Source organism: Mesoplodon densirostris, chromosome 1 (assembly GCF_025265405.1).
Source record: "Mesoplodon densirostris isolate mMesDen1 chromosome 1, mMesDen1 primary haplotype, whole genome shotgun sequence".
NCBI lineage: Eukaryota > Metazoa > Chordata > Mammalia > Artiodactyla > Ziphiidae > Mesoplodon > Mesoplodon densirostris.
The window spans coordinates 221,063,825-221,089,419 of NC_082661.1; the positions used below are offsets into that span (position 1 = coordinate 221,063,825).

Here is a 25,595-nt window from a genome sequence, read left to right on the forward strand (position 1 = left end):
CTAACAAGCTCCTGGGGACCCTGCTGGTCCTCGGACGCACTGGGAGAAGTGAGTTATAGAGTTCCCAGGTGAACCCTGAGTGAGTCAGGTGTGACAAGAGGGAGAGACAGGGAGAGAACAGGCGAGAGAGAGAAGCACACTCTCTCCTGCAGTTTACACACACACGGAGAACACAGGAAGCAACATATGTTCTTTGTTCATTCATTACGGTACTTGGTCCAATTCCCCAGCATTCAGAGTGATGACAGCTTCCCTTCTGGACTTATTTAGGCAGCTGGCATTCTCTACACATGAGTCTGGACCCAGAGCAATACCAGCTGTGAGTAAGCCCAGGGGAGGAAGTGGAACTCGAAGACTCCAGGAGTTCTAACCTCCCCTGTTAGCTGGGCACCCGGCTGGCCCCCCTGCAGCTTTTCCTACCTTCTTCTCACCCAATCCATCTTCCACGGAGGAACGATAATTGTCTCTGAATCATGCTCAACCTGAACGTCAAGGGTATGCTGGAAAGCTTAGGTGATTGAAGCAGAAATATTGAGAAAGTGCTGAAAACCAGACTTCCTGATGGAAGCTAGTGGTTTGAGTCTGATTTCTTTGCCCCTTTGAAAGATGTCCCTGATCCAGAAGCTTCCTCGATGTTCCTTATGTTTGTGTGTGAGACGGAAGGTGTAGGTGATGGAGGGCATCCTGGACAAACCAGAGGCAAATAGCATTAAGGAAAAACTATGGTTTGGCCTCACGAAGAGAGCTGGAATTAAGAGTCACTCTCAGCTGGAGCAGTTTCATCTTTATTTCCTTTGCCAGAAACTGCGTGCGGCATGACGCAGTGTGGGTGTCCTCAGAGGTGCTACCTAGCTTTGCATGTTTCCTGACGGACGCAGCACTCCTGCCAGCACCTAGGCACCAGGGTGGGGAGTGTCGGTGGGAGGAGTAAGCAGGTTTCACTTCCTTGCTGGTTGGAGACTCAGCTACAGCTGGTTTCTCTCTCAGCGGGGAGGGGAGGGCGTGAGGGGCAATAGAACGTGTCTCTCTCTGCCTCCTACCCAGAGCGCCTCGCAGGGGCTTAGCGGACGCGAGGGGTGCGAATGGGCAGAGAAGAATCTCTAGAAGGGAACATGAGCACCCAGGATCCTTCAGATCTGTGGAGCAGGTCGGACGGAGACGCTGAGCTGCTCCAGGACTTGGGGTAAGAGGGCAGTTCCCTTTTCCAAGCGCTTATTGGGTGAACCTTAACCCCCCAGCCCTACGCAAACGCTCATCTTGATGAATGATGATCTTTAGCACTCTTTCTCTCTGACACCCCAATCTTCTCTCCTTTCCACTTTACTCATCTGTGTCTGTTGGGGCCCAATTCCATGGTGACAGTATGGATTACCTTTCCAGATGTGAAAACAAGTAGGTGGAGAAAATGGGACAAAAAAATCAAATGCTGGACGTTCTTTGAGATGAGGGACAGAATTGGGCTGTCGTCGCGGTTGTTGCTGGGTTTCCTTGTTATTGATCTGGTCTATGAATAAATGTGCTATAAAAAGTTCTGAGCTCCAAGCTACTGACAGTAAGAGGGCTGTGCTGCTGGTGAGATAAACAGAAAGCCTAGACCCTACAGTAAGGGAGAGGGACTTTTTCAAAAGAGAAAGAACGAGGAAGTGTCTGCAGCAGTGTCCCATATGTGTTTCTTTCTCCTGACACTGCATTTGTGAGCTCTCGTATGCGTGCATGTCTGTAAGGGCAACTTTGAGCCTTTTAAGTACTAACAAGTCAGGAAGAAGATAAACACTCTGCCCCAGACAGGTTACACATTTAGGTAGGAAGAGGCACTGTAGTCCTGTCTTTAAGAAGGGACCAGGTGAAACAACTCATCAGGATACTTAATAAGAAGCAAATGTTACACAAGGGAGGGGTAGGGGATTTCCTACAGAAACTGCTCCTTTCCCCTGAAGCACCAGGAATAGCCTGGTGAGGCTGATTTTGACACCTGTGATTCCCAAGAGGCAAGACCTGCACCTGTTGTCTCACTAAAGAGCTCTAATCTTCACAAACACTCAAGGGCAGAGGAGCTGCAATCATCTCCATCTTACAAAGGAAGAAAACAAGCACCAAAGGGATTGAATAACTTGCCTGCGGTCACACATCAGTTGCAAGTCAGGATTCCAATCTGCCAAGTCTATGTCCTTAATCAGAGAAAAACTAAAGTAGGGATGAAATCTCTCTGCATCAAGACTGCAGAGGTTGTATTTTGGGGTGTTGTAAGCGTTCTCAATAAGTCCTGTCTTTAGATTTTAAACTTGAGGTCTCAGAATTGAACTTTACCTTCATAAGGTAAGTCAAACGTAACAGCTAGACTTTTCAGTAAACTCCCCTTATGGGGTGTCAGAGCTCCAGGACACCTCTAGCCTTCTAGACCAAATCCCCAAACTGCAGAGGTAAAATGTTCCCTGAGCATCCAAAATGGGTGTCACAAAGTCCAGGCACTAAAGCTGGACCCTGGGCTCTCACTTAGATCCGTATGAAGTTATTAAACTATCAGTCTTCATGTGTTTGGTTATATGGATTCCCAGCCCACGATCGGTAGGAAGCCACAGAGGAGAAGAGAGACAAAGGAAATATTCAGCTCTGGTCCTTTAATTCAACAATCTTTGAGCCTAGGCTCTGTGCTTGAGTACCCTTGGCACTCACTTGGATGACAAAGATGAGCTAAACACTGTCTCTTCTCCCCACCTTACTGTCCGTAGCAGGAAGCAACCTTAGGTAAAACCCACTAGGAAACAGAACTGTGTCTTCCCACCATGTGCAGAGATGGACATTCAATACAACCCAGAAACACCCCAAAAAGGTGCTTTTATGTCCATACTTCACTATTTCAGAAAGTCTGGAAATGTCTTAAACATTGGAAGACGGTTTCTGTAACAACAGGCAAGTTACAGTGGTCTAGGGAAATTGCTCTACGATTGCGGTTCTTAACCTTGACTTGTGCACTAGAATTACCCAAGGAGTTTTTAAAAATTCCTGCCCAGGCCACACACCAGACAAATGACATCAGTATCTTGGGGGTGAGCGTTTTCTTTTTAAACTTTCCAAGTGATTTCAGAGCAAGACCAAGGTTGAGAATCACTGCATAGAATAGAAATCCATCAGAAGCACTGAGTAAATGTGCCCTTATTTGTTGGATATGTACCTGAATCTTAAAGCCATTAATAAACATTGACATTTCGTCTGTGGGTTTGGGAGCATTTTGTTTAACAATTTTATTGAAGTATATTTTATAGATCATAGAGCTCACTCATTTCCAGTGTACAATTCAGTAACCTGTAGTGCCTTTAAAGAGCGGTACAACCATCACCATAAATCAGTTTTAGAACATTTTCATCCCCCCAGTAGGAAACCTCAGAAGCATTTTTTTTTAATATACTCAGTGGTGTGTTAATAAACCACTTGGGTGAGGGATAGCCCTGATTCAAGAGTCTGCCTGTTTCCCCGGTATAAATACTCCAATCACAGGCATTTTCAAGCTGCCAAGGGTTTAACAACAAGATTACAAAATTCCTGAGAATTTAATAATGGACTTGAGTTAGTACTTGTGCCTCTAGGACAATCCTGATATACCTCTCATAGGTCATAAGATCTGAGAAAACTTGAAAATGACCTGTTGCCTCTGGCAGAATTCTGAATAAAATGAAACTTCTTCTTTGAGCCTCTAGGCTACTTGGTTAGGTATAATCTACCCCCAAACTTCTAATTAATTCAGTTTTTAAAACACTCCTTAAAAACAAAATGATTTAAAGCAGTTGATAGATAAAAAGTGGCTAGTTTTAATGCCTTCATTTTGAAATCATTTTTAATAGGTTATCTGAGTAGTTAGGTAGGTTCTTACATTTGTATTTTTGATAGATACAAACAGACAAGGTGGTGGTTAAATTAAAGAGATGGCATACATCTTTGTTCTTTGGTCCCATTTTTCTTCAGGTTCTGGCATCTGTAAGCTCTGCAAATTAAACCCTGCATTGTAGCAAATCCATCTCCTGCCTTTCTAGGACACACACGACTTGCTCAGAAGACATTCTTTCTAAAGTACCTAAATCAAGCAACTCAGATGCATTTCTGTATCTCATTTGCAGAGTATCAGTCTAAAAATACTTATTTTCCTTCATCCTAAACATATTAATGCATCCAGAAGCAAAGGGGAAATAACACAATTTGTAATGGTTGCTCAGCTTCACTTACACGTTGGCCGAATGGGATGGGGGAGGGAGGGGCAAAGGCCGTGGACAATGGTCAGTGAGAAGCGGGAGGTGGACTGGGAACAGAGGGCAGGCTGTGTGTGGCTTCCAAAATGAAGCAACGGGGCTGTGAAACAAACAGTGAATATTTGAGGCACCACCTAAGGAACAAACTAGGATAGAATTGCTAATCAGTTAACAGTTTATGATTCCAGCAATTCTTTGATTATAACAAAGGTTCCTACAAAACAATGTAGTTTTGTATGTAACTACAAACTATATAACTACAGACACAAAAGGGATACTGTGAAATAAAAATATTTTAGCATATTTTTAAATATTCAAATTATCTAGTCAGACATATTCCTTCGAGCAAGAAATATAATAAATGTTCCCTTTTTAATATATTTTCCTGTCTCAAATTTTATAAGGAAGTGTCTGTGTTTGGCTGTGCTTTCAGAGTCAAGAAAGTAGATTCTAAGCTCTGGATATTTAAGTAAATTAATTAAAAACTCTCTAATTTCTCTGCTGCTTCCCATATAAGAGAAGGTTAGAGCAGATCAGGGATCAGCAAACTTTTTTTTGTCAGAGGCCAGGTAATAAATATTTTAGGCTTTGCAGGCTTTATGATTTCTGCTTCAGCTACTCACATCTGTCATTGTCATGAAAAAACAGCCATAGATAACACAGAAACAGATGACTGTGACGGTGTTCAAACAAAATATTATTTAAGGACGCTGAAATTTGAATTTCATACAATTGTCATGAGTCATAAAATATTCTTCTTCTTTTTTCCCCCTAACCACTTAAAAACGTAAAACCATGCTTAGCTCACAGTCTACACCAAAACGTGTACCCTGGTAGGAACTGGTCCTCACATGGTGGTTTGCTGACGACCCAGAGAATAAGTAACAATAACCAAAGCGAGTTCTTAGGAAGAGGCAGACATTTTGCATACAGGAGCTCTGGCCTTCAAAAGGTATCTACGTTCCAGCTTTACACATGAGGAGACTCATTAGCAGAGAAATCAAGCTGCCTGGAGTCCCAGAGAATCTGGGTCCCAAGGCCATGCTTATTCCACCAAACCAGGTTGCCCTCCTGTTGTGAGGGTCATTGGCCGGCACCAGGTCGTTCACAGAGTCTGGCCTTCACAATAACACCATCCATACAGTATGATTATACTCATCTTGTAGATGCAGAAGGTGACTTCAGATCAGTCAAGTGAACTGTCCAGGTCACAGACCTCATAGGTGGTGCCCTGAGAGTACCTAGGCACGTACTCCAGAGCTGACTCTCTCTCCACCGATGGAAGAAGGTACACCTTCTAAGAACGGCAATTTAGTAAGGGTTGGATGCTCACCATGTGCCAGGCACTATTTTAAGCCTTTTGCTTGTATGACTTATTAAATTCACACATCACTGCCAGGTAGATACTACCACCAGTGACATTTCTGCTCACAAATGAGAAAAATGAAGGACAGAGATTTTATCACATGCTCAAGATGACATGCTCATAAACCTTCAAATCCAGGAGTTTGGCTCCAGAGCCCACATGCTTCTCCACTAACACAACTTCCTGCTTATTATATCAGCACTGTTAGTGCTAGTGAGAACTGAGAGAAGAAAAAGTTCTGTGATTACTACCACCAACACATTTTTTTACTAAAAGACATTATTCTTTCACATTCTTCACATAACAGACATGCATACAAATCCAGAGCAATATCCTAATTCATCAGAACTTTTTTGAATTGTGTGTAGATTCCTTTCTTTGGGGCTAGGCAAATCGATTAGGCTAAGAAAAGCATAGTAAATTCAAAGCTTTAAAGGAAGCTGTTTACAGAGCTGATACCAAGTAGAGCAAAAAAGCTTGTTCCTCTTCTGGGCACAATTCTGTAATCTTGGACTCTAAAAATGGAAGGTGATTCTCTTGTGGCTGAGCGAGAGTATGTAGCTACTGCACAGTTTGATCTTGCTTGGACTCAAGCAAATTTCCTCTTTAGTTGTTGTGTTTCTGTTCCTCTATGGGTAACGGTGACTTCCTTCTACTTACATGTGGAAATCTGGCCACACACGTTCTCCACATCGAGTGGGGTCACTTTGTTTCATTCATTCTCTTTTCCATTTATTCATAGACCCATCTGTTGAATGATGACATTATGCAAGGCAGTGTGGGGGTTACTGACAGTAAGAAGAAGTGGCTGTCCCCTCAAGGAGTTTACAGTGCAGAGGACAGAGAATGCACAAGTGGGTGGAGTTAGAATGCAGGATAGAGGGACTGAGGGTCATTGCTGTGTCTACATAAAGAACACAGCAGATGGCAAGAAAGAAGATCATTGGATGTGGAGAAGATGGCCTTGGAACCCGTAGGATTTTTGTCAGTTGAAGGCAGAGAATAAGACATTTTCTAAAGAGAAAATGGCATGAATAAAGCAGTAAAAGTGGCAAAACATATGAATATTCAGAAAATAAAAAGTGTCCACATGGACTCAGACCCTCCCAGTCCCTGGGACCCAGCAGTTACTCATCGTTCAGTCTTGTTCTGGTCTTTACCTCTCAGAGTGCCCACCTTCAGTTACATTCTATGAGAAAGCTTCCACCTGGCTTTCCTCTTCTAGTTTCTAGTGTCATAACCATACACTTAGCCTGTTGGTTTTTTTTTTTTTTAAGCCTGGGTTAATTTCTTGCTCCTACCAACTCCTCTCAATGATCGTGTCAACTAGGATAAATTCCTAGTCTGAGCCCCCATGCTCTGGCTCCTCCTCCCTGAGGTGGACCTGTCTGAACCCAACCACAGCTCACGTAGCCAAGTCTTGGCTGTCACTCGGTCACCTACAGATTCCCTGTGGTCCTGCTTCCCCGACTACTAGTGCCTGCTCCCGTTATCTGTTGTTAGACTTTCTTTGCTCAAAAATATTAAAATTTTAAAAAGCCTAAGGGCAACAATTTAATTTGTTTTGATAAAAGTATAGCTATGTAAGAGAATGTTGCTTTTTAGAGACACATGCTGAATTACTTAAGATTAAAGTGCTATGATATCTGTAACTTACTTTTAAAACATTCATCCAAAAATATATGAAGGAAATCTGGCAAAAAGTTAAAAATTATTCCACCTAAAATATGGGTATTATTTAAATGTGGGTATTATTTATACTCAGTTTTCTACTTTCTTGTATATTTGGAATTATTTATAATAAGCACTTTAAAATAATAATAAAACATATTAATTATTGAAAATTTGGTGAATAAAGAAAAGCACCAAAAATGTCAGCCCTGTACCACCACCCAAAATGACATATTGCTCAACTTCTCTCCAGTCTTTAAAAAATATTTTTCTGTAAACACATACACACACACACACACACACACACGCACGTGCACGTAGATTGAATTGCGCTCGTACCATGCCTATAATTTTGCTCTTACTTTCTGGTAGCATACATTTTCATCATCTGCTTCTTGTTCTTTCTCAAAGCAGGTTCTGGGTCTGGTCTTTCCCAGGCTATCCTGTTTCCCTATATTAAAATTTGAATATTTAGATTGATCCAAATTCCAGAAGGCCTTAAATAGATTGAGTTTGGACTTTGGTCAAACGTCATTTGACAATATGTAATCATTGAATGTTTATAGGAATGTGGAACTACATGGTCATCGTGGGTTTTTTTTAAAGTAGATTAATCTGGTAGTTGAGCATGATCAATAGTAATGAGTCCAGAGACAATAAAACTAATGAGTGAGAGAGTTTACAGACTGGTATATAAGAAACTAGATTGAGGACCTGGGAATAGTAAGGAAGGAACAGGGGTGGAAGCCAGTAATTCTACTGAGCTAAAAACATAAGTGATTCACATCCAAATAAGAATGAGTTCTGCTTTTGTATAGTTTTTCAAAATGGCATCAAAGAAGCTTTGAAAATCTTAATGGCATGAAATCCTTCTAATTCATCCATTGTTTGCTTTCTCATTGTAAATATCTAAAGTTGCCTGGGTCTCATGTGATTGCTCGTACGATTCTGACTCCCCACGAGTTGAGTCTATACTTTGGGTTAATTCTCTATATAATCTTAGAATCATTTTCTAGATGTCAGTCCTAAAGCCCTAAGAGGTTTGGCCACCTGATCTAGGCTGAGCACAGTACACTGTTTTTGACAGTGATCTCCTTAGGGGCAGGGCAGTAGGTTACTCATATTTGTCTATTCCGTCCAAGCTCAGCACTTGACAAAGAGCAGATGTCTAAATATCTGAATTGTCTCAAGTTGGGTCAAAGCCAAGACCAGAACTCAAGGTCCCTGACTTCAGCCCACCACACCAACACTGGTGATGTACTTGTATTTATTACCCTCAGACTCACTCAGTCCTCTTAACAAAAGTTTTTACTGCTGGGACAAATTGACATTGGTTAGAGGCAGCATCTGAACAATGGAATAGACAGGAGATAACTAATGAAACAAAGATCTTTTTTTTACATGCCCCAAAGTTTGGGACTTTTTCCTAGAGTTATAGCTTCCTGAAAGTAACCTTCTCTGTCTCCTGTCCCAACCCACAATGGTAGGTTGTCAATGGCAACTATGTATCAGTCCAAAGACAATTACCCTGAAGCAGCATTTTATGATGTATATAGGATGCAAGAGTAACCACAGTAAGTGCAGAGTCAAGCTTGATTCCACTCTGAGATGAGCCCTCCTGAGAGAGCCTCTGGTTTGGGATCTCTGCCCAGGCATTCAAGTCCCCCTCAAGCTCTTATCCATGAAATAGTTTTTCTAGTCAGTCTCTGAGCTTTGGTTCCCATTCCAAATCAAACATTCCCTGAGCCCCAACCTCTGGAGGAGCAATGATGCTCTTTTGGTTTTACAGCCATTCATGTACTGTGCAGGCTGACCTGGGGACTGGACAGGACCTCTGTTGGAATGAGATGCAATTTGCCTCCCACCCCCCATCTCCCCATCTGTGACTCTGCCCTCGGGTCTTTCATGTCTCTGACAGCCCTGGGTGCATTGACCCATGTCATGCTCTGTGGGTCTGTATCTTTCTCTCACTTTGGTTTCTCTGCCTCTGTCTTCTGGACCACTCTGATTGGGTCTCTATTTGTGTTCCCTAGGTCACTGTCCCTAGGTGCTCCTGGCTATCTACATGAGCCACTGTGCCTTTCTCTTGTCTCTAGGTCTTTATATCTCTCTTTCTACAGCTTTTGACTTATGTATCTCTCACTCTTTGTGCCCATCTGTGTCTCTGGATCTCTGAGTCTCTCTCTTTCTGTGTTTCTATCTCTCAGAACTTCTTACCTCATTCATCAGGCTCCTTCAAGAACAAGTTTATCCTGTTTCCAACTCCCACAGAATTATAATACCCCTTCAGTCTTGTTTCCCTGTAGCTGAGCCTTGACTCCTGCAAAAAAACACTTGGGGCCCCAACTTTAGTTCATTGTTTGACCAAATACTCACATACTCTGCCTCTGTCATCACTCAGGTATGCTTCCTAAAGCCTGGGGCAGCTGGCCTCACCATTTAGCTCTGCTATTAGCATTTGTAAATGTGGACATTTAGAATGGTAATGTGGAAAGCCTCAGACAAGCTGGTTCCATCACGGAAACCTCCTGATTGGAAAGACTATGGTCTTTCTTCAGCCTCCCCTATGTATCACACTACGATACATAGAACTTGCAAAATTGTTGCAAAGCCTCTCCTTGGTTCTCTCCTTGGTCAGGGTCCATTTGCTATGATCAATGGAAAGGTAAGCCCACATTTGTGAACAGGGGACTTAACATGTTTATGTGGTCAACACCACGTTGTCACATAATATACGCACGGCCTGACTGTAATACAAATTGCCGCACTGATAGTTTTTGAGCTAAATAAGACATTTCCTTTTCCTTAATCCATGATTTCTCATGGCTTAAAGAGTCAAGGGCTTCATGTTTTCATGAAGTCAAAGTGTCTAGCACCAACACTGTGAACAAATGTACACAAAGGCAGTCAACAGTCAAGCAAATCCCATGGAGTGACTCAAGTGCTGAGGACACATGAGCCCAAGTTAAAATTGCTTAGATTGAGATTGCCCAATAAATTCATTTTTTATTCTATCATCATTGTGTTAGCTGGATTCTGAGGCCAAGCACAGACCTAGCAAGCAAGAAGACAGATCAATGAGCTATGCTATCCATGGCCTTAAGAAAAGTTCTGTTATCCATGGCATCATAGGTTATGCATTTGCCATCTTTGGTCTAGAGAGTTCAGAAAGTGTGTCAGCATCATTTAAAAGTGAGAATAGGGGCTTCCCTGGTGGCGCAGTGGTTGGAAGTCCGCCTGCCGATGCAGGGGACGCGAGTTCGTGCCCCGGTCTGGGAGGATCCCACATGCCGTGGAGTGTCTGGGCCCGTGAGCCATGGCCGCTGAGCCTGTACGTCCGGAGCCTGTGCTCCGCAGCAGGAGAGGCCACAACAGTGAGAGGCCCGTGTACCGCAAAAAAAAAAAAAAAAAAAAGTGAGAATAAGTTTGAAAATGAAAAAAAAAGTGAAAATTCTCCAAAGAAGAGAGCTTTTGTTGGCTGTTCAACTCCAACGCCTGTTAGCTCTTTTTACACAATCAGGAATTTCTATTATTGCTTTGGGTTGAAATGTATGTCCTCTTTATAAGCCTGAAGGGACAGAATCTAGGTTCTATGTCACTTCTCTTTGCCAGGAAGGGGAAAAATATGTCATTAAATATGTGAATAATCTGTAAACATGGGTTACTAAGAAATTTTCTCCCCAAGATGTATGTAATGTAAACATGTTTTCACATGCAAGACTGATTTCTGTGCCCACTTGTTCTTCCATTCTTGTTTTGCATTACTCCTCAACATAGACCCTCTGTTCCAGGTAGGCATTGTGTTTCCTGTATACACCATGCATATGTCAACCTCAGTGCCTTTGCTTATGCTACTGCTCCGGTTGGAATGCTTTTTTCTCTCACACTTGATGAATTCTATATCTATTCTTCAAGTTCCAACTCATGGTATTCTTCCTCCGTGAAGTTTTCCCTGATCATTTCATCCCCTCATGGGCTCCTCCTTCTATACCATTTACTGTCCCCATCACTAAGATGGCAGCTATTTGGGGATTTTTTTGATGAAATTTGCCACAGATCCTTCTCTTTTCCTCTAAGTACTTATTCCCTAAGTACTGTAAACTCCTTAGTACATTCTTTGCTCTCTTTGTCCCGCTTTTAGATACCACACTCTGTACACTCAAACCATCAAGGTTATTGAAATGAGTTAAAGTTTTTAGGACCAAGAGTTCTTCAGCTCCATGCTTCTCAAATGCTAACCTGCATAGCAATTATGTGGGGCTCTTGATAAAAACAGATTATAATTCAGCAGGTCTAGGAGGCCTGCAAATGTGAATTCCTAACAAAATCTCAGGGTACTGAGTGGAAAGGCTTCGCATTGTTTTTCAAACACTAGGTACAACCCAAGAGTGTTCTTAAAGTTAATTTAGTGGGTCACAATATTTGTTAAAAAGAAATAGAAAAGAATATAGTAAATAGTGTTTAGAAGAATAGTGTTGTTTCCTATAACACTTTTTGGTTTTTTATGTACATTTATAATGTAAGTGTGTGTGTGTGTGTGTGTGTGTGTGTGTGTGTGTGTGTGTGTGTGTGTGTGTGTGTGGAGAGAGAGAGAGAGAGAGCCAAACGAGAGGGAGGCAAAATATATTTTATACTATGGGCCAATTCGAAAAGTTTGAAAGCCTCTCCTTTAAAGGACAGAGCAGAATGAGATATAAACGTGTATCAGCAAATTAAGACAATGAAACCGATTGTGATAAGAAACTGTGAAGACTCCAATAGGCCGGGGCAATTTCCCAGAAGGTTCTAACACAAAGGGCACGGGAATGAGAGAAGAGGCAGAACGGAGGACCAGCTTTCTGGATCAAGCCCGACTGCCTTCTCTGTGGTTGATCTTATTTCCTGTATCTTACTGAGAGGCAGCTATGAAAATTCTTTAGTGAGTGGGTGTTTCCTGATTTGTTACTGTATCATGGGAGGGATAAGGCCACTGTTTCCTTCAAGGCCAGCTGTGGGTTTGATAATCTCATAAACCCAGTACAAATATTCTTTGGAAGCTTGATGAGCCTCTGCTGACTATTAGCCTTGAGACTTATTTATGACGATGTGTGGACCTTGGGAGAAAAGGAAAATACAACATTGCTTTGAAAGTGCTGTTATAAAGAGTAATTTCTTGCTCTTTTTTACTTCTTCAGAGAAAATGAGACAAAAAGGCTTTTTTTTATTTTTTTTTAAGTATCAGGAGAATGAACCCTACCCCAAATAGCAGAGAAGTCATATTCCCAACATGCAGCACAGTGTCCAGCATATTCATAATATGTTGTATAAATAGTAAAGTTTTTACCTTGTTCTCTTCTGTAAAAGTTAAAGACTCATATAAGAAGTTTATTAAAGAAGTCAGTGTTCCAACATGAAAATAAGAGAGTTTTCCTACCAAGTGTTATTATTAGTCACCTTGGCAGATGAGAAAGACAGAGGTTGCTACTCGTGTGGTGTCACATAGCGAACGCGTCAGAAGTCATTGGAGCAGAAGGACTCATCACTAAGGAAAAGAGTGGAGACAAAGGCCAGCTCTCATCTCGCAAAATTTTCACTGATACTGCATGGGTGTTTGTGACCCAAGTTAGCTGCTTATTAGCATTCCTTTTCACTTGGCAGTTCCCAGGAGCAAAAAGGTTTCTTATTGCACTTAATTCTAAAAACATCATCGTTCTAATGCAGCTGTGGGAGAAGTGGCAGAGCCTCAGAGGAAGATGACTTGCTTGGGGGTTTTAATCAACAGCAGGTCTAGCGTGAATCAGCAGCATGATGCAACTGTCAAGAAACGAATGCAATCTTGGGTTGCCTTACAGCGTACCTGGCAGCCAGAAGGGGGAGATCCTGTGGGGCTTCGTTTTGCACATCAGATCTTACCTTGAAGATAGATTTTGAAAATTTAGAAGGTATTCAGAGGATAAGTTCTCTGGGTGATCAAGGCACTGAAAATCTATTGTAAAAGGAGAAGTTGAAGACGATGGAAGCAAAAGAGAGAACATTCTAAATGCTTCTAACTATTTGTATAAGTATCGTCTATATAACTCCAAGAAGTAGCTCTGAGACCATCTGTTGAAACCTCATTAGGGTCTCATTAGGGTTTAGACTTTATTCACACACTGTACAAAAATTAGAAATATAAACCAAGCTGCTGGTTGTGATTTTCTCTGCGATGAGGGATTATATGTGGCTTTTATTTACTAAGTTAAACACTTTTAATTATTTGATTTTTAAAAAAATAAAAAGCAGACATGACTTTTATAATCACCAGAAGTGAGAGAGTGAAGCCAATGAAGCTTCAGCTTCAGGTCCTCTGCCTTAGACAGACCCTAGTGATGTAGTTAAAATAAATGTAGTCAACTCAAAGAATATTTAAGATTAGTCCCTGAACATTACAATTTTAAACACCCTGAAATCTTACAGCTCATTTATGAAAGAAATTTGATAGAGGTTCTCAAATTTTCCAACGGTCCTAAAAACTTCATTAGTAATATCACATCGTGAAGTTGAAAATAACTTTTCTATGCTGTCAATAATTTAAAAAAATATTATAGGTAAAAGACTGAATTCTTATTCTATCCTCTATATAGAAAATTGTAGTATACAATTGTTTTTAGATGAAGAAATAACCAGAGATGACATGGCCGAAAGTATAGAGAAAAAAAGGTATAGGGGTATGTAAACACCTAATTAATGAGTATAAGTTGTTTTCTCAGTTTTGAAATGTTTGTGATATTTGTCAGTTTTTTATTTTTATTTTTTTAATTTGTGATATAATTGACATATAACATAATATTCGTTTCAGGAGTAAAATAAATATAATGATTTGATAATGTATATATAGCAAAATGATCACTGAAATCAGTCCGGTTAACATCCATCACCACACATGGTTAACAAAACTTTTTTTTCCTGTGATGAGAGCTTTCAAGATCCACTTTTCTAGCAACTTTCCAATAAGCAATACAGTATTATTAACTGTAGTCACCAAGCTGTACATTACATCCCCATGACTTAGTCATTTTATAACTGGAAATTTGTACCTTTTGGTACCCTTTACCCGTCTCACTGTCCCTTCCTCCCCCACCTCTGGCAACTAGCAATCTGTTCTCTGTATCCATGAACTTGGTTTTTTGTTTGTTTTTTGTTGTTGTTTTATTTTTACTTATTTATTATCTTTTCATAGTAAAAGCTTGGTGAATTTCTATTCTTTTTTTAATCAAAATATAGTTGACATACAATATTATGTTAGTTTCAGGTGTACTACATAGTGACTTGACATTTGTGTACATTATGAAATGATTGCCATGCTAAGTCTAGTAACCATCTGTGCCCTACAAAGCGATTACAATATTATTGACCATACTCCTTATGCTGCATATTACATCCCTGTGGCTTATTTATTTTATATCTGGCCGTTAGTACCCTTTAATCTCCTATACATAGTTCACACACAACCCCCTCCTTTACGGCAACTGTACATTTGTTTTCTGTATCTCTGAGTCTGTTTTAGTTTTGTTTAATTTGGTTGGTTGTTTTGTTTTCTGGATTTCTCATATAAGTGAGATCATACTGTATCTATCTTTTTCTGTCTGACATTTCGTTTAGCATAATGAACTCAAGGTCCACCCATGTTGTCAAAAATGGCCAGATTTCACTCTTTTTATGGCTAAATATATATATATATATAAACATTTTCCTTATCCATTCATCCATCAATGGACATTTAGTTGTTTCCATGTCTTACCTATTGTAAACAATGCTGCAATGAATATGGGGGTGCATATATCTTTTCTAATTAGCGTTTTAATTTTCCTCAGATAAATACCCGGGAGTGGTATTACTGGGTCAATATAGTAGCTCTATTTTTAATTTTTTGAGAAACCTCCCTACTTTTTTCTATAGTGGTTGCACCAATTTACATGCTCACCAACCTTTTCTCCACATCCTCACCAACACTTGTTAGTTCTTGTCTGTTTGATGATGGCCATTCTAACAGGTGTGAGGTGGTAGCTCATTGTGGTTTTCATTTGCATTTCCCCGATGATTAGTGATGTTGAGCATCTTTTCATACATCTGTTGGCCATCTGTGTGTCTGCTTTGGAAAATGTCCATTCAGATCTTCTGCCCATTTTTAAATAGGATTGCTTTGGATTATTTGTTGTTTTGCTATTGAGCTGTATGAGTTCTTTATCTATTTTGAATATTAACCCATTATCAGATATATGATTTGCAAATATTTATTCCCATTCAGTAGGTTGCCTTTTCATTTTGTTGATGTCAGCTTTTAAAATTTGTAATCTATTGTGATTTCTCATTCTAAATAATTATTCTTTTCTTTTTTTGGTAATTTTATATTAATTTTCATAAAGAGACTTCCAAATTTTGTAAGTTTCAAGCCCCTTAAAATTTGACTCTTCCATCTAATAATCAGAAGAACAAAATAAAGAGATGTTAAACACAGTCCCAATTACAGGAACTTTAGGCCCGTGCAATTAGGACTCTGTGTAATGAGCTATTGTATATATGTATTAATCCATACAAAGCCCTGTAGACATCAGCCAAAGAACTGTCAGCATCCAGGGCCCAGTATAAGACAGCATCAGTCTCCCCCCAGCTTCGTCTCATCATGCCTGACTGCTGCCCTTTGGCACTCACATGAATTACTCAACCCACGATGCAGGGCTCTGACCCTGTACATACCTGGCATTCTCTTGCTTCTTGGCCTTTGTTCCTGTTACTCCCTTTGCACAGAATAGCTCCCTAAACGATTGTCACTCCATATCCCACCAGACTTTAAATAGAGAAAAAGTCTCTCTCTCTCTCCCTGCAAATGCTAGGTCATTTCCAGTGTTCAATAAACCATAGTTGAATAAGTAAATTAAGTAAAATAATTAAATAAAGCCAACATTAACAGGGCCCTGGAGGTTGGATCAAGGTAGACATACAATTTTCTTTTTTTCCAATTTTAGTTACCCAATGAATATATGCATGTATTTTATTTTATTTTTCATTAGAGCAAGCTAAATTAGCAAAATTTGATTGAGCTAAAGTCCCCTTTAACAACACCCTCAATCCTGGTTCCTTCTTTTAAGGACCAAACCTATGAGTTTGGTGTGTATTTTATCAGACTTCTATTTTGTGCTTTTATACATTATTATATGTGTATGTGTTGTATTGTGTGGAAGGAATGAGAGAGATTTTTCAAAATTAAGTGGTTTCAGTCTATACCTGCCACCAGTTCCTCTAACTTAACCATATGTTTTGGGATCTGTCAACTTTGATGTGCGCGGACACAAATATTCACTCCGTGTTTCTCCGTGGGGGAGTGATTAGCATTCTGAGCGGGACAATTCTCAGTTGTTCAGGACTGCATCGGCCATCAGAGGGTGGTAATCATTCCTGGAGCCCCTCACCATGTGTTGGTAGCACCCAACCCCCTGCCTTTAGCATTTCGCAGCCAACAGTGTTCTTAGCTTTTCAGACTCTTTCGGTTAACTTTTAACATAATCTCATCCTATGAGCACTCACTGCACTGCACTTATCTGTCATCTCACTGTTGGTGGATATTTAGGATGGCTCCTAATTTTTATTCCCACAAACGCTCTGCAGTAGACACCTTAATTCACACTTCCTTCTGTGTATGTGTGAGTGTTTCACTAATAAGCCACCAGAAGTGGAGTCGCTGGTCATGTGTGCATGTCCAGTTACACTAGATGTGCTAAGTTCCCCTCCAACTTAAACACCTGCCAACAGTAGATGATAATATCCAGGGCCCCCAAATTCTCCAGTACTTAATGCTAACCCTTCAATTTTAGCAGATCTGGTGGATTACAAAAGTACTGCATTGTTGTTTTAATTTCATTTTTCTGATTAATAGTGAGACTGTTTATTTGAAATACATATTTCCTCTTCTGTGAAAGACTTTCATTTTCTCTTCTGTATGTGTACATATTTTAATTTTTACTACATATGCTTTATAATCAGAAAAAATAATGCACTCTTTAAAAAATAACTTACATATTCTTCAAGGCCTACTTAGATGTTGGGTCATTCAAAAAATGGCCTTGATCTTTCTTCCTATAACCCCCACTGGATACTTTACTCTCTCTTGGATGTAGTTTGCAAAGTCCTTGTCTTACCCTCTTGACTGGATTAATAGTTTCTTGAGGCTCAGCCTGGGTTTGTGTTCCCTTTGACCTGCCTAATACAATGCCTTGCACAGATTTGAGCTTAATAGGTAAAGATTTATAAAGTCAAATGATAGAAGGTAGAGAAGGTTAACTGTGGGAAAACTACCAGCTGAATAAGACTGTATTTTCAACCTTTCACTCTTTATGTACACAGTCTTGAACCATCCTTACCAAAGATGGACATATTCCTGCAAAGGGTATGTAATGTTATTTGGCTTTATAGTCACTTCCCTGGAAGATATGCTGATCTGAAGTTCCTAGGAAAGGATGCTTAACTCAATTAAGACAGGGAGTTTAGGTATTTGTGGAAGAGTTGTTTGGGGAATGAGGGTCCTCATGGCCCTGCAGACATCATGAAGCATAGGTGGCTGCCTGGCAGCCTCTGTCTTAGGTTTGCCCAGGCCCAGGACTCCATGAAAACTGTGACAGTGATGTTGACTGAACCAAGTGATGTTTCTCACCCAGAAATTAACACTCCCTGAGATGTTCCAAATTAGAGCACAGTGAGATCCTTCTTGCTTTATAGTCAAGGATTTCTTATGTGTTTATGATATATAGCTACTGTTTAAAAGATTACCATAAAAAAGTTCTCAGTAAAAACTGCCGCCAAGCTAGAATGATCAGAATTCTGTAAATGCTTTAGACAGACATCAGATCTTGTTGAAAAGAATCCCAAGGAATGTCCAAATTCTTTACATTTTAGAATTTTGTTGATCAAGTTTTGTTGCTTCAAGGGACTTCCCTGGTGGTCCAGTTAAGATTCTGTGCTTCCAATACAGGGGGCGCGGGTTTGATCCCTGGTTGGGGAACTAAGATCCCACACACTGCGCGGCCAAAATAAATAAATAAATAAACAAATTAAAATTTTTTGTTGCTTCAAATAAGTAATCTATTGGCTCAAACTGAATGGTTTGCTGAAATGTTCATTCAAAAAATAATTACAGGCAAAATGTATTTAAGAACTTGTGACCTCATAGAGATTTCACTTATCAAGAGGAATTAGAATTTTGTCTGTAAACAAACCTGACATTTTTGATAGCCTCACTTTTATCTCCTCCAATTGTCCTTTAAAAAAAAAAAAGAGGTATAATTGACATACAACATACTAGTTTTAGGTTCCAATTTTCTTTTGTAAGAATTTCATTCCGTGAAGATTTGAGCATGTCTGGGAATTATTTGAATGAATGGGTAAATAAGTCAATGGGATTTCTTATAAAATGCTTCACCTTTCCATTGCTTTTAGATAGCAAGCACATTTCTAACACAGGATGGAGGCATCTCTGCCCCAAAGAGGAAATGTGCTAAAGATGCAGATTTAGAAAACGGGATAGCTCGGAGACCTATGTAGAAACTTCCTTCTACATTTGGTCTTACATTTAATTTTTATTATCAGGTGAAAATATCATGCCACAGGGACATCCCAGTAGGATCCCTTACCCCCAGAGCAGGGCTCTTCCTTGTACACCATGCACGTCTCTTTAACAGTACTTAGTTCACTGACATTACCAATATTTGTGTAATTGCTTGTGTCCCCTTCCCCTCCACTGCCCTGGAATGTGGGTCCCTTGCAGCAGCTACTGTCCCCAGGACCGAGCTTTCTGTTATCTGCAGTAAGTTGAAAGTAATAAACAATTATATTTGAGCAACAAGAAAATCACGGCACAGAAGATACATCGCAAGTTATGGCTTTGTGGATCTCAATGGCTTCATGACAACTCCTAATGTGTTTTGAGCCCTGCTGTTTGCCAAGCCTGTTTTGACCATTTCATATGTGTTAATGTGAACAGGACTTACAACTGGCCCACAAGGTACAACTGTTATTAATTCTATTTTAGCGGTGAGAAAACAGAGACTCGGATTGGTTAGGTAACTTGCCCACAGTGGTACAGCTAATAAGAGGTGCCACCCAGATCGGGACTCAGGCAGATTGACTGTAGAGCCCACAATCCTCATCACCACACTGAACTCTCTCTATCAGCTCATTAAAAAGAATGGGAAAAACCTGTCATTAGGAAAAAGGAGTGAGGTGCACAACAGTGTGCCTGGAATGCTCTTATTTCCATAGAACTGCGGTAGCGGACAGGCCTGAATGTGTCTAAATGCATGGGATACCTCTCAGGAGGAAGCACAAAAAATGGTTAATGTTGGGGTCCTCTGGGGAAAGGAATGGGGGACTGAGGATTAAGGGAGAGAAAAAAGCTTTATGTTCATTATGTTTTCTTTTGAACTACGTAGATTTTTTTTTCTACTGTGGATATATTTTACCTTTTCTGATGTATTTCTGTTTTTTTGGGTTTTATTTTTTAATTTTTTTTTGGCTACATTGGGTCTTCGTTGCTGCATGTGGGCTTTCTCTAGTTGCGGCGAGCGGGGGCTTCTCTTGCTGCAGAGCATGGGCTCTAGGCGCGCGGGCTTCAGTAGTTGTGGCACATGGGCTCAGTAGTTGTGGCTCGTGGTCTCCAGAGAGCAGGCTCAGTAGTTGTGGCTCACGGGCTTAGTTGCTCCGTGGCATGTGGGATCTTCCCAGACCAGGGCTCCAACCCATGTCCCTTGCATTGGCAGGCGGATTTTTAACCACTGCGCCACCAGGGAAGCCCTGTATTTTGTTTTTTAAAACACATACATCAGTTTGAATGTCCTTAGGACTTCCCCAGCTGTGCAGATATTTGTCAGTTTGAAACAATATTGGATGGGGTTTGCATCTCAGTATAAAACATCTGAATTCCTTGTGCTCAACTTCATTTCCCTCATGACAATGGACTCTGGTATAACAGCTCAGTGGTTTTCTACACTGCAAAAGGTGGTACCACACTTTCGAAAGAGAGTGTGAGAGAGAGACCAAAAGAAAGAGAGAAAATTGGCCAAAACCTATTCTTATGGTTACTTTTGACTTGGATTTTTAAAAAACTTTCTGTCTACAAAGTAAAGTGTGTGTTTGTTTGCTAAGACTGCAACGGCGAAGTACCATAAAATGGGTGGCTTAAACAACGGAAACTGATTATCTCACAGTTCTGGAGGCTAGATGACCAAAATCAAGGTGTCAGTAGGGTGGGTTCCTCCTGAGGGCTGTGAAGGAGGATCTGCTCCAGCCCGGCCCCCTTGACTTGCAGATGGCCTTCTTCATGTTCACTTGGCGTTCTCCCTGTGTGCAAGTCTGTCTCCAGAAGTCCCCTCTTCACAAGAGGACACCAGTCCTGTTGAATTAGGGCCCACCTTAATAACCTCATTATAACTCGCTGAAGACCCTATCTCCAAATAAGGCCACATTCTGAGGTATTGGGGCTTAGCGCTTCAACAGGATACAATTCAACCCATAACACTCTGAGATTAACTAACTCTCTCCTTTCGCCTTCGGCCTCATCCAGCAATTTCCTTTTCTTGATGTTTTGGCTCAGAGTTTGGTCTCAGGCCTCCCAGAGTGGAGAATATTGCTGGGAGGAAAACCCAGTGCAGGAAGAGTCCCCCTGTGGTTCACCCTGCGTGAAAGTGCTGCTCTCTCCTCCGCAGGTGGTACCATGGTAACCTCACCCGACATGCAGCTGAGGCTCTTCTCCTCTCCAATGGATGCGACGGGAGCTACCTTCTGCGGAACAGCAATGAAAGGACAGGGCTGTACTCTCTCTCTGTGAGGTAGGATGCGTAAGAACTCTATAACTTCAGTGGGGTCCCACCTCTTGTTTATAGGGGCACTGACTTCATGGTCACACTCAGATGGCCAGAGAACCGAGTTCTCTTGATTCCTGCTAGACCAGCAGGTCTGAGGATGCCAAGCTCTGAGTGGTGAGCCTGCAAAAAACATTCTTGCCCCTTCCATTGGTGGAGAAAAAATGTTAGAGCTGAAGGAGATTTCATGAATTGTTTAATCCAGAACTCTTGCTTGACTGATGAAGAAACGGAAACCTGAAGTGGTAAAGTGTCTTCCACCCAATAAATCAGTGATAGAGACAGCACCAGAATCGCATCCCTGAAACCTGGCCCAGTGCCCCTTTCACTATTCCTTGCTTCCTCTGGAAAATCAGAATGACTTGTGGCTGTGCAATTTTCATAATCACAAACTCAAGCAGGCAGTGTGCAACTTTTAGTTTTTTTCTATAAACGGACTGACCTTCTTTCTTGAATTTCCATTTCACCTATTAAGAAAGTTAATCTAGGGCCTCCCTGGTGGCGCAAGTGGTTGAGAGTCCGCCTGCCGATGCAGGGGATACGGGTTCGTGCCCCGGTCTGGGAGGATCCCATATGCCGCGGAGCGGCTGGGCCCGTGAGCCATGGCCGCTGAGCCTGTGCGTCCGGAGCCTGCGCGTCCGGAGCCTGTGCTCCGCAACGGGGGAGGCCACAACAGTGAGAGGCCCGCATACCGCAAAAAAAAAAAAAAAAAAAAGAAAGTTAATCTAGTCCCCACCAGGTATGCCCTGCTCAAAACAGTGACTGTCCAGGCCTTTCAGGGTTTCTCTCCCATCCCCTTCCTCCTGGTTGGCCTCCCTTTCAGAGAAGGTGACCTAGTCACGTGATAATCAGGAGGAGTCACTGGTTATCTGTCAGCATCTGTCACCTTGGCTTCCACTGACATGTAGCAAGTCTTTCTGGGTTCACAGGGAGTTGCCCCTAGGTCAGAATGGTGATGTGAGGACTCCATGTAATTGCCCTTGGCCACCCAGCCAATAACCTCAAACCATTATTGTTTTATTTTATTTACAAATTTTCTGAAAAGCATTTTTGGGAAAAATATTCACCAGAAATAGAATTCTGCTTTGGGGGAAACAGGAATTGTGCTTTCCCATATCAACAGCAAATGTTAAAATTACATTAAAGTGGTTAGATTGTTGATCCTTTATTGCATGGATCTCCCCCAGATCTCAAACAAATCTGTGGAATTGTTGGCTAAAAGAATGTTAACTTTTCATTTTTGTATGTCTCGCCTGAACAATTATATCATAAGCTCCTTACAAAGAGATGACATATATATTACATCTATATACAAAGTTAAAATATAAAATATTATTTTCTATTACAAGCACTTGGAAATGCTTTAAAAAATAATAACCACCAGCAAAAGTAAGAGGAATCACAGACCAGCTCAGGAGAATGATTGTTTTTATTTATTTGGTCATTCACTTCCTTAATAATAAATATTTCAAAGCATCCGCTCTGTGCCTACCACTTTGATAAGTGCTGTAGAAGATTCAAAGACCTTGACATCAGGAAGTATAACCTCACAGGGGCAATAAGGCCATATCCAAATACCTTACTACAAAGTAGAGTGCTGTAAATGCCATGAAAGAAAACAAGGTAAGTGCTTGGATTGTTGAGAAGAGAAAAGGCAAGTAACTCAAGCCGGAAGTAGCAAGCAATATTTGATAGAGTAAGTGGCATTTGAACTGAAACTTGATCAGAAACAAAGTGGAAGAAGTCACAGGTGAAGGGAACTGTACGAGCTAAGGGACAAAGGCAGAAACTCCTAGGAGAATAGTAGGCGTGGCTGGACTACAGCAGCTCCCAAGGTGTGGTCCCCAGACCAGTAGCATCACCAGAGAGCAGGTTAGGAATACAAATCTCAGGCCCCACCCCAGACCTACTGAATCAGGAATTCGGGGGGGGGGGGTAGGGGCCAGAAATCTGGGCCCTGCAGGTGATTCTGATTTCTGATGCTTGCTAAAGTTGGAGCATGCCCTGCAAGAGAGGAATAGTGGAAGTGAGGCTAGAAAGATAGGATTGGGTCAAATCAAGTATATATATATATATATAAATTTTTAAAAATTTAATTCTCTGCCTTATTCCAAAAATGAAGTGGAGAATGACAGTGTAGGAAATCTGATATTTTATTCAGCAGGCAGTGGAGTAGGCATGGGAGGCAAAGGGCTGGGCTCACATAACTGATTAAGTGACCGAAGCAGAATTTGGATTGACTCCCAAACAAGAAAGGGAGGAGGGCCAGGCACAGAGAAGAATGTGAGGAGGGAGTGACTCGCCATTTCTATTATCTCTCTTCCTGCCCTTCTTAAACTCATGCCCCGTAAGAGGTTATTCTTCAAAGACTCGTTTCGGCAAGTCAGAGAACACACAGGGAGCACCAGTTCTTGTCTTTCATTAGAATGAAAAATTGAGAGCACGCTCTGCCTGAAGAAACCAACGCTGTTCTTTAAGTGCCAGTGGTTTCAGTGATTGTGTCATAACTCTCAGCTTTGAGAAGGGTTTAATGGTGATGCTGATGCCTAAGGTTACCTTCCCCTTCAAAAAAGATACTCGTTTCTTAAATAATGTTAAACATTTTTTTTCCCTTTTAGAGCCAAAGACTCTGTCAAACACTTTCACGTCGAATATACTGGATATTCATTTAAATTTGGCTTTAATGAATTCTCATCTTTGAAAGATTTTGTCAAGCATTTTGCAAATCAGCCTTTGATTGGAAGTGAGACAGGTAAGCTATGAACAGATACTTGACCTGTGAGATATCATTTCAGGGGCGAGGTGGAACAAAGAGGATTTCAATTAAATAGTTTTCACTTCTATTGAATTATGTGCATACTATATGCAACTGGATATGTTTAGAAACTTTTTTTCCAATTACAGTGCCATATGCTACATTAAAATATATATATATATTTCAGTATATATATATATATATATATATATATATATATGTCAGTATGTTAGTATTATTTTTAGGAGGAAACAGTGTGCCTTGTGCAAAATAGGTAGTTTTCTCAGAACGTGTTATTTAATGGATTGATTAAAAACACATTTCTTTCAAATGACCTGTTTGTTTTATAATGATATATACAGTAAACAAAGAAAGAACAAAGGAAAGAACAACTCTTTGATTCCTCAGAAGTTTAGGTGTGAGAAGTTTGCATACTGGGGAGACCCAAAAATGATCATTTTGAGCAGTTTTTGACCGTTTTAAAAGAAATGCAATTTCCCAACGATCATTGAATATTAAAAACACTGACTAGAAATTACTCTCCTGAACAATTTCTTAATTTCATCATAAAATTCTGTTTCTCTTGTCTTGGTTTCTGATAAGTTTTTACATGGCACTTAAGTATGGCTGGAAATAGTTTAAAATTTCCTTTCTGGGTGGTTAGAGTCAAACCAGAAAATTCAAGTTAAAAAACAAACACACTCGCTTGGTATTTAAATTATCTAACCCATTTGTCTATACTATTTAAATAAAGTAAAAGATTTCCTATGTATTTGTGACATAGAATCACAATTTTATATGTCCTAAATGTTGATGATTCTCAGTTAATCAAAAGTTGGACAGTTCCAAGAACCAAGCACAAGAGGAATTCAAACCTTAATAGCAGAGTCAGTTGCTGTGAATTTGTACACACTCATTTTCATGGTAAACTTGGTTAGTGGGCTTTTTGTTGATCACACTGGGAAAAATGCCACCAGTGCCTTTTCCTTTTCTGCTATTTCTGTGGCCTGAATAGACCCTGATATGACTCACAGAGTCAAGGAAAGACAAAAAGCACAGTGGAAACCACAAAATAGTTGACTTACTTTATACTGACCATACAAGGTCTTTGATAGATTATTTCAAACTGTAAAATTGAAGCAATCATCTTTTTTTTTCTGGTGGAAATTCTCCTAATCAACCCTGAAAATTACTTTATCATTTAACCAGCAATCATTCTCATAAACAAAGGGCAAGTGGCAATGATTTTATTTCCTTTGCTACTTTGGTCTTGGCAAGCATTTCAATTTCAAATCCCTTCCCTTCAGACTTATTTCTTACTTGTGTCCCCATCTACACTCATTTTTGTTCAATTCTTGGTCACTGGCGATGGAGAGGAGATGTTGAAGCCAAGGACTCTGTTTTGTCTACTTCAATTTTTGTCCTTCTCTGTGTCTCCCAGGTCCTGGTACAGTGCGTGGTGCTTTGGGTGAGTGAATGAATAAATGAATGAATGATGACTGTAAGTTGCAACTCTTTGTATCCTTCAAAGCCATTACCATTGTAATGGCCAAGCAAAATCAGCTCCCTTCTTTTTTTTTTTTTTTTGCGGTACGTGGGCCTCTCACTGTTGTGGCCTCTCCCGTTGCGGAGCACAGGCTCCGGACCCGCGGGCTCAGCGTCCATGGCTCACGGGCCCAGCCGCTCCGCGGCAT

The 25,595-nt window shown here is 40.7% G+C and overlaps 1 protein-coding gene across 2 annotated transcripts in view; it reads left to right on the forward strand.

The window, feature by feature from the left end:
• The first annotated feature begins 415 nt into the window (after positions 1-415).
• Positions 416-25,595, forward strand: part of DAPP1 (dual adaptor of phosphotyrosine and 3-phosphoinositides 1) — a 60,998-nt gene continuing 35,818 nt past the window's right edge. The window contains exons 1-4 of one of the 2 annotated variants that reach the window (XM_060115430.1): positions 416-495; positions 1,045-1,183; positions 20,991-21,113; positions 23,765-23,898. In XM_060115430.1, coding sequence (XP_059971413.1) covers positions 1,083-1,183; positions 20,991-21,113; positions 23,765-23,898 — 358 coding nt within the window. In that variant the 5' untranslated portion in view covers positions 416-495; positions 1,045-1,082. Of the gene's footprint in view, positions 496-1,015; positions 1,184-20,990; positions 21,114-23,764; positions 23,899-25,595 lie in introns of those variants that run through there. The other variant, XM_060115421.1, reaches the window with a different exon arrangement.